The sequence below is a fragment of the Ovis aries genome, chromosome 6 (assembly GCF_016772045.2).
Source record: "Ovis aries strain OAR_USU_Benz2616 breed Rambouillet chromosome 6, ARS-UI_Ramb_v3.0, whole genome shotgun sequence".
NCBI classification, from domain to species: Eukaryota; Metazoa; Chordata; class Mammalia; order Artiodactyla; family Bovidae; genus Ovis; species Ovis aries.
The window spans coordinates 5,804,395-5,814,174 of record NC_056059.1 but is presented as its reverse complement, the minus strand read 5'-3'; the positions used below and the strand labels follow the sequence as shown (position 1 = coordinate 5,814,174).

The window sequence follows — 9,780 nt, the reverse complement described above, 5'->3', positions numbered from 1 at the left end:
TGAGGAATTGTATCACAGAAACCTGTAACACAATGGGGCAAAAAAAATGGTGTATTACTGTATGTATGGTGTAATAGGAAATCACACTTCATAGATGAACCTGGGCTCTAACACAAAATCCAAAAGAGGTATGAAAATAATTCAGACTTGATTAAATATATGTATATATGGACATATATATATATAATATATATGTATCAGTTTTTTCTTAGAAATAACTGATACTTTCAAGAGTACTTTGGGCACAAGTATTAAAATTGTTTTAATTGGTGGGCTAAAGTTATAATATGTGGGCTGGTTTAATAGCTAAAATTTTGTAATGATGGTTACATGCTTAAAACTAGGATGATTTGTAAGTAGCCCACATAGGATGTTTGGGACAAAAATGTATATTGTCGTATTAAGTTTTAGTTTTATTAAAATTTTTCTAGTTTTAATGATATAGTATTTATATATAGCATCTTACTAAAACTTATTAAGTATCAAATACAACAGAAATGGTGAAATTCACTTCAGTGAAGAAATATCTGAAAGTTAGGTAGCAGAGGTTTCTGTGTGAGGTGGGGGGCGGGAGGGAGGTTGTGAAGGAAGAAAGCATCTGGAGAGAAAACATGTCTGTCTGTCTGTCTGTCTATCTACCTTGCCTTGCCTCCCACTTGCTGTCTAGGGGAGCTTGGAGAAGAGCTATGATCTTATTAGGCATGGTATGGCTCTGTTAGGATGTTCTGAAATATTTTACTAGCTTGCTCATCCTCTAGCGGAGACACAATAGAAGCCAAGTATTTTCCTGAATGAGCCACAACTGGCAGAGTGCGGCCAGCGTGTGTGGAGCCTCGGGTGCTTGTATGGCCCAGGCCGCCTAAGATGTGCCGACAGGGACCAGATGTATTGGGTCTGTCATCGTTGTGTAATGATGAGCTCCCAGTTTGGAGGCTCTTACACCCTCAGTGATGAGGCTGAGAGTTGAACCTTGGCTCTCCGGTTCCAAAGCCAGGTTCTTTTCTATCATATCGTCCTACTCTTACCTCTCTGTTGTTTAATCCCTTGGATGGCAAGGGAGAAGTGACTCAGCTGTTCTCAGTTAAAAGACACCTTCCCATGCCCAACCAGAGTAGGACTCTGCCACTCCAAGGCGGTGTAATTAAAATGTGCACTTTAAAACACGGATTCACCAGCGTTAATACCAAGACTTCAGGTTCAAAATGGGGACTCTGCCCCACAAGGCATAAAATGAGAGATCTTGTTACCTTTTTGCTGACATTTTCAAATGCTGAGCTGCCAGAATTAAGCAGACAAAGGATGCTTGGGGTGAGATACAAGGATAAATCATGAGCTGTCATCTGACTGGATGAGGAATGTTGCTCAATGTTGTGTAACACTCCAAAAAGGTGTCGCAAAAAAACTACATTGGCTTTCGGTAGCTGGTCTACAAGCCTAATGACAGAAAAAGCACTTATGAATAAAGCGAGTCATTTTGCTTAGTAAGTGGAAATACAGAGAACACAGTACTTCTTTTCCTACCAGGTACACAGTCCATTCTCACAGTGCCAGGCATGGATGCACACAAAAATGTTTCACTGATTTTAATTCCTGAACCAGATAAGCCCTACTCTGGTTAGTTATGTGTTTGTATTTAAGATCATACCCCTGGCGGATTGGTTCTTTATCATCTCTTTCTACGCCAGTGGATTTCATCTCCAACAGTTTCATGTATTCAGAAGGTGTAAAATGGTCAAGCATTCCATGTTAATAAGATTAGGAGAAAAACAGTGTCGCCAATAAGGCATGCATCTCTCTTCAAACTGGCTTCCAGGGGTATCAAGTGAAAGCACTTGATACTGCTCATTATTTCAGAGGACACAGCTGTAAACTATAAGCTGATATTTTCCTAAGAGTATGTTGGTTGTATTTTCTCAGAGTTGAGTAATTATTGCATCATTACCTCTGGGTCGCAGTTATTTTCTCCTCCTCATTCCCTTGATCAATAACATCAAGCCATTTATCGTAGAGACGGGCTGAAAAGATGCTCCCTTGGATATTTCGAAGAAAATCCTTATGTAGATCAGAAAAATATGTTTTATTCTTATGATAAATTCAATGGAGAAATTGCAAAGAAAATATTTAGTTGAAAAATTCAATTCAGTCCGCAATTCCATCACAGCCACGCAGACTGATTCACACGGAGCTTGACTGTGACTCTCCACAGCCTTGCACACTCCGAGTACTGGTTGGATTTTCCCCAGCTAAAATTAGAAGCCTAAAAGTAGAGTCTAGGCTGTGGTGAGAATGAGGCTAAAGCTCCTTCTATCACCTGGAGCTTACTCTTTGTGTACATGTTAACACATTAGTACAAACTGGCAAGGTCTGGTGATAACTCACCCAAAATCCTATTCGTTTCCTGAAAAGAAATGCACATACCCATTTTGTTTGTTTGCTTCAGACACAGTGCTTGCTCTGAATTCAAGAAAGAGTAGTTCTGAAATAAAACAAGACTACACCCCTACATGCTCTTATACACATATTAAGAGAAACCGGAGGTATGTGTGTTCTTTGGGAAAAAGCTAGTATGGAAATCGCTTCGATCTTTTACTTAAAAAAAAAAAAAACATATAAAAGTTCAGTTCTACAGAGTTTTAAGCAGCAGGTGTTAGTAATAAACCAAAAGCCCCAATGGGTAAACTACACGTTACCCTTGCAACTCTTTGAATGGAATATATCCTCCCCAAAGAGGAAGCTGAAAATTTACATACATGGCAACTTCACACCTGTGGGATAGAATCTGCAAATGTAAGCTTCCTAAGTGGAGGCCTGGAAAGTTTATCGTGGTGACCAAGTCTTAATATGATAGAATGGGGCCTATGAAAATGGATGAAGTTGTAAACTGTTGTGCAAGCCTGAGGGGAAATGATTGCATTGCCTTGCCAGTTTCAAAGGCACAACTTGCTTCCACTGGTCTTAATATACAGCCTGACTTCTCTGAAGAGTATCTGCTTCAGGCAGTGTTTCTGCGGCAACTGTCATGATTATAATCCCGTCAGTGTTCACTTGTTTCAGTACTTACTGAGCTGCTGCTTCTGTCCGGCATTCCTTTGAGTACTGAGGATAGAGTATGAAGATAACGTACAGAGTCTCAGTCCTCTCATACTTTTTCTTGTGATTGGTATACAGTACCCAATCATGGTCATTAGGTTTTCTCTATGCTTCTTATGGAGTGTCCACAGTGTATTGGGAGGGAGGAAGCACTCCATTTCAGTTCAGCCGTTCAGTCCAGTCCTACTCTTTGCGACCCCATGCACTGCACACCAGGCTTTCCTGTCCATCACCAACACCTGGGTCTTGTTCAGATTCATGTCCATCGAGTTGGTGATGCCATTCAACCATCTCATCTGGCTTTGGCTTCTGGGAGTCTGGGGGTGTGCAGCAGGCCCTTTGTGCTTAAGCCAGGACATGACTCATACAGAATATGCCGTGGCTATTTGCTATTGGCCCTCTGTTTATAGACAGTTTAATGGAAAACTCAATGTGGTTCTGATGATATTCACTTCTAATTCAGAGCAACTCTGTGGTTGCTTGGACATATGGTATTCTCAAGGCCAAAGGTGCAAAGTTTGATTCCCCACCAAGATCAATCAACTTTAGGAAGAGAAAGCTTTGAGATTGTCTAAGACCTGTACGCTTATAGCATGGAAACAGGCAAGAGCCTAGTAACACCTGCTCACAAATCAAATCAGTTCCTAGTGTGCACCTTATAGAGGGTAGCACTCTACTTGCTATTTGCATCCCTAGTGTGTATTATGATGGTGCAAGTGTACTAGGGCTCACCTCTAAGTCATAACTGCACTGTTGCTATTATCATACAATCGAACATTAACAATGGGACAAGGAAACACCACATGTTATTTAGTTTCTAACATAATTTTGAACCTGTTTATAGTTATTACTACATCAATATATTTTTGTTCATAGCTTCTAACAGATTCAAAGATGGATTGATTAATTTTTTTTTTCTGTTCTGTTATCACCCTGGTAGAAATTTAACTACACGCTTGTGATTTAGCTGTATCATTTCAACCTCAGTCTATTTTTTGTATAAATCGATGGAACTTTTCCAAATTCTAAACTGATTTTGACTGTTGGACTCACTTTAAAAATTAGATTTATAAGATGGGGCATATAGTAAAACTGGTTACCATGTAACTGTAACCTTGGGCGGTGGATAAAACGTACAGATATTAACAAAGGTTGTTAAAGATGGGAAGGGAGAGAAAAGGAGGAAAATGGGGAACAAATGGTGGAGTCATCCCTACACTAATTTTAAAGTAAAAACCATTGAGAGACAGGGGAAGGAAGGATGATGAAGTGATCAGAGATTTTCGAAGTGATCAGAGCATTGTTTGGTTCATTGTAAGAGAAATGGGCTTCCAAGGTGGGGCTAGTGGTAAAGAACCTGCCTGCCAATGCAGGAGATGCAAGAGAGGCAGGTTTGATCCCTGGCAGGAAGATCCCCTGGAGTCGAGCATGGCAACCCACTCTAGGATTCTTGCCTGGAGGGTTGCATGGACAGAGGAGTCTGCTGGGCTACAGTCAATGGGATCACAGAGAGTCGGATGCGACTAGGCGACTAACACACACACTCATGAGTTTACCATAGTGAGTAAACATCTGTCTTGCATCCATGCTCACTTGCCACAGCCGTGTCCAGTTCTGGGCCCCCTCATAAACTATAACCTGCCAGACTCCTCCGTCCATACGACTGGAGTCGTATGCCAGTCCCTGTTCCAGGGGATCCTTCCAACCCAGGGATCAAACCCAGGTTTCTTGCATCGCAGGCAGATTCTTCACTGTCTGAGCCACCTGGAAGTTACTTCTGTTAACTGTTTCCAAAAGCTTAATATGAATTTTATTTTGGAAATGTTGCCTTCATTAGGAAGCTGATGAGGAAGTCATCCAAAGCTGGAAGCTTGTTTGGTAAACGATCAACGTGGTAGGTGGGTATTTTGAAATTTATTCTTCTTCTTCATGGGGTGTTCAGGAGCCAAGATGTGCAATGAAAAAGGAATATATCTAATGTATGGGGCTTGCGGGGGACGACCCGTGAAGGGTTAAGTCTTGGGAGCTCCCTGGCAGGTATGCCGGGCCCTAGGACACGTGCCTAAGCTCCCTGTCCCGCCACCCTCAAGAGTTTTTATAACCCTTAAGGCTCCAAGATGTTTGGTTTCGGCAACATTTCATAGAAGATAGATTATCTTATTGTGTATATTTCATAGATGATAGATATTCTGATTGTGTTCTGTATACAATGGTAAGGGTCTGGTGATTGTATCCTGAGATTAAAAAACAACCTTGTGAGTGCCTTAAGTCACGTACTTTACCCTATATATACCGCAGCACAATAAAGCAAGGTATCAGCCATTTGGGGCTGATCCTCTCAACCCCATCTTTTGTCTCTCTCTTATTTTCTTAGCGGGGACGCTCCGTTCTCTCCCTGTGCAGGTGCGACTCTTGCTTGTGCTGGCCGCGGCAGGGCTCATAACATTTGAGGTACCTTCCTTCACTTTTGACTTTGTGAAGTGTTTTCCACGTTTCAGATCCTTCCTCTCTTATGCCTATTATGCTTCTTGGGCATTCATAGTGAAGGACCAGTCATACAGCTTTAGACTGACTCTGTGTGTGGACGATGCTCAAGCTTTCCTTACCTTTAAGACCGACGATACTACGAGAATGGGTTCATCATCAAAGTTAACTTTGTGTCCAGCGTTTAGTTTCTCCTTTAGGGCTATTGCGGATTTTATACTGGCTGGTTTTCTGAAGATGCCTTCTGTGAACGGCCCTTTCTGATTGATAAAGGAAAGCATCTCCTATAGGGAAGGAAAGAGAAGAAAACTGTGGGACATTTCCTATCTAGAAGCCCAGAGCACAAGCTTGCTCCTGTTTTGACAGAGTTGTGGTATATGAGGGTACAGTTCTAGAACAGCACCCAAGTTAATTTGAAATTTTTACTTCAGTGTCTGTAAATATATTTCCTACCCAACAATCGATTTGAGTCATACACTGAAACATTTTAAACACTTGTGTAGTCAGATTTTCTGTTTCAGTGAATTTACTGTATTAACTGTCTCTGCTTTGAGGCCTTTGAGGAGTCACCCTCTCCTCCTTCACCGCTGCTTTCTCATTATTCCCTATTATAGATGCTCTTCCCTGAGTGTGGAAATCTTTTTGCCATATTCATGCTCCATTTGTTTATTCCCCTTCCAGGGACTGTCCACCCCATTCATTCCTGTTTCCTGTATTCCCTCCCCTCAAACTCAGGCTTAATCAGGCTCCTCCTCCTCTGATCTCATTCCTTTCTCATCAGCCTTTCTAGTTCCTTTTCCTGTATTTTCATGTCCTCTGCTGTCTGCAAAGTTAGAGAGATAACAGATATTGGAGCTAGGTGTTTCAAGGATTGTGGAATCTGTTATGCTCCTCATCCACTGTGTGACTGTGGGCATAGCACATTCTTGGGTGAGGCTCTTTTGTTTTTCTTTTATGAAGTGAGGGTGGTGATAGTCATGGCTACTGCCTAAATTTTCTGTGAAAGCGCAAGGTCTGGGGTAGTAGCTAGCACATAACTGGTATGATAAATTTCTCCATATATAGCATACAATTCCCTGCATCTAGTGTAGTGCTTGGAGAGAGAGTGGACAGTGAACAAGAGTTAATGCTTACACTTCAATACACTACTACAGTTCAATACACAGTCCAAACTCTGTGACTCTCTTTTGACACATTCTGGCAGGATCAAAGGATTCATCTTTGCAGAGGATGCCTACTTTATGCTTAAACACTTGAGTTACATATCAAATCCGTGTGAGACATTTTGAGTCATAGGGCGAGCAGACTCAGCTGAAGGAGACTTGAGACTAGTGTGGATTTCAAGGGAGGAGACCAGGAGACAATGTGAGGATGAGGTGGACTCTCAGAGCTTCTTACACACAGAGTCTGAGGAAAGTTACAGGGCTCAACATAGCCTGGAGTTAAACTCCCCTCCAGGTCCTCCCCACCATTCTATGCAAAACCAAGAGCTCTCTCACCCAAAGAAAAAAATGGACATAGGGTTGATTATGCCCGGCTCCCACCCGGTCCCAGCCTCTGGCCGATCTCCAAAATTCCTTGCCCCAGATGTTTAAGAGATAACTACTCTGAATAACCTTGCAGAAGAATGGGCGCCCTTAAGACAGTAGCTTTCCACATCCGTGCCTATATAGACTTCCTCTTCTTGGGTAAGGGCAGCAGCTCCCTAATCTGACTGCTGCCCCGTCTCGCCTCATTAAAGGTGATTTGTAAGGTGCCAGGTGTCATCGTTTTTCTCAGCCTCGCCTTCTCTAACTGCCTTACTTCAAAGAGCCCACGTTAACTGGTCTGAGCTGGTATAGATGGTATTTCTTGAAATCAGTGGAATGGATGAGAGTAACTTTTCATCTTGTATTTGCCTTCTGACGCTGCAGTACCTAAATCAGATCTTTTTCTTTGAAATAACATTGTGAAACTTATCGGACAAAGCCAGACTTCTTCATGTGGAGTAGATTGGGAAGAGAACACTTGATCTCTGCGAACTCCCCTCCTCAGGAAGGTTACCAAAACCAAAAGACGACCTACCAGAATTGGGGTGGGCAGGGTGTCATTATCACATACAGCTTCAAGAGGAGCTCCAAAGAGCTGTTTTTGCTTTCTGGGTGGTAGAGGTGGGTCTTGGTTGTCCTCGCGAGTCCTGGAGCTACACCAAAAGGCCGAGTTTTTGACAGAACTCTTATTAACTGTCTTCTTGTCTGAATCAAATGTAGAAGAGAGATTTTCAGTAGTAGTACTTTAGCTTATTTAGCCTATTTCCACCAGTTACATTCAGCAGCATGTTCATGGCAGAGGCTGAAAGAGAGAAACTGAACCATTTGTTATATAGAATTCCCCACACTCTGAAACAGGCTAATTGCATCCTTGTGGTGTTAACATGTTCTTCTTCCCCATATTCTGCAAACCTAGAGGCGTGATCAGACTCAGGGGTGATTCTCCCTGTGACAGTACTCCCCAGACAGTGCTATCTATTCCCTTTGCCCTGTGTCATGAGGCACTTAAGCTGTAGTTATACAGGTTTCCTAATGGTAAGTATTATCAGTGGATTCTGGTATCAGATCACATTTTAAAAGCAAAATATTTAATATTCATATCAAGCAGCATTTGGTTATCATTTACTTTTGTAGTAAGTTTCCTTCCTCGGTTCAATGACCTGTTTGGCTTTCTGAACACCAGTCATGCCCAATTTTCTCCCATCAAAACAATCGCCTTTCATGAGACATCCTGCCTCATCCTGCTTTTCAGTCAGTCTTTGGACCTCTCCTCTGGGAGGCCACACACCTCAGTCAGCTCCAGGGATGACTTCCTGCCCTCAGGGTCCTTGGGAAGTAGTCATTAAATGCAGACTACTTGGTAGGATTACAGTTGGCCATTTGTCTGTAACACCTTACTCAGCTAACCCAAAGATGAATGTTAACTATTAACAGCCCCTGTCAAAGGAATGCAGATGAAGGGCTTTTCAAAGAAAGAGTGATCAGCAATGAGAAATGGAGTTCAGAGTTTCTCATGCCCAGCTAAGCATGTTTCCCTGGTATTTGCTCAATAAACCTGCTTAATATTTCCTTAAATAACCTGCTTAAATATCCAGCTAAAGAAGTCAACAGAGGAGCCAAGTTGTAGAAAAACCAACAGGAGAATGTAACCAAATATTTTAAAATGCCCATCCTCTTGTCTGTTCTGAGACATAGTGAGTACATCACCATGTCCTTTCAAGGGACTGAACCACTTGTGGTGCTGGGTGAGAGAACTAGAAGGCTCCTATTCTGCCTCTTAATTGGATAAGTTGCCTAAAAGTCTTTGAGCTTCACTTTGCTCAGACTTAACAGAAATGATGCTACTTACACCTCACTGGACTACATAACATCAGGTACTACTCATCACAAGACATGGCACATAGCAGCCTTAATAAAGGTCATTTCCATCCTTCAAAGGGCCTAAGGCAGCCTAGACATCAGTCATCTCCCCCCAAGCAGACTCCACCCCCATTCTCCATTTGATTTTGCAGCCTCCAGAAGGTGTACATTCCTAGAGGAATGCCATCATTTTGCCTTAGGCTCCTCCTGCCCTGCGATTCATACTGCCATCATTTTAAAAGGAGATAATGAAGAAAGCAAATGCATTCTTAAATTCAGGAAGAGATTCTCCCAGTTAACATGTACAAATGTTAAACAAAAATACATGTTTATATGGGTTGAGTTGCTTTATGCACCCTGGTTTCCCTACTCTTAACCTGATTCTTTTATTTCTAAGCTACCCACAGGTATTCATATATTCCAAATGTATTCCTTCATTGTTCAGCTTTAATAAGAATATTCGTAGGAAGAAAGCTCTATTAGTTGCTACAAAGCTCTACGTCCAGCTCATTTATAAACATAGTCGGAAAGCAAAATAGACATTAAGCCCTATACTTTTATTTTCAGGCCTAGGTGGACCTTTCGTTATGTACATTGGTTGGTGTTAGAGTTCTTGTTTGCTCTGTGACCAAGAAAAATATATAGTATAGCCATGAAAAGTATGGTGCTCATGTGTTCTGTCGTGTCCAACAATGCGACCCCATGACTATAGCCTGTCAGGCTCCTGTCTGTGGATGTCCCGGATATTAATACTGGAGTGGGTTGCCAGGGACTGTTAAAAAGGTTAACTTTATAACCTCATCTTTCCTAAACAGTC

The 9,780-nt window shown here is 42.0% G+C and overlaps 1 protein-coding gene across 1 annotated transcript; it reads right to left on the bottom strand.

Annotated features, from left to right (window-relative positions):
• Window positions 1-1,067: 1,067 nt before the first annotated feature.
• On the bottom strand, window positions 1,068-8,016 carry LOC132659988 (rho GTPase-activating protein 20-like). Its single transcript, XM_060417498.1, has 4 exons — window positions 7,639-8,016; window positions 5,697-5,858; window positions 1,943-2,052; window positions 1,068-1,434 (listed from the first exon to the last, which is right to left on the bottom strand). Exons 2-4 carry the CDS (start codon window positions 5,853-5,855, stop codon window positions 1,068-1,070), a joined length of 636 nt encoding a protein of 211 aa, XP_060273481.1. The 5' UTR covers window positions 5,856-5,858; window positions 7,639-8,016.
• Window positions 8,017-9,780: the final 1,764 nt, after the last annotated feature.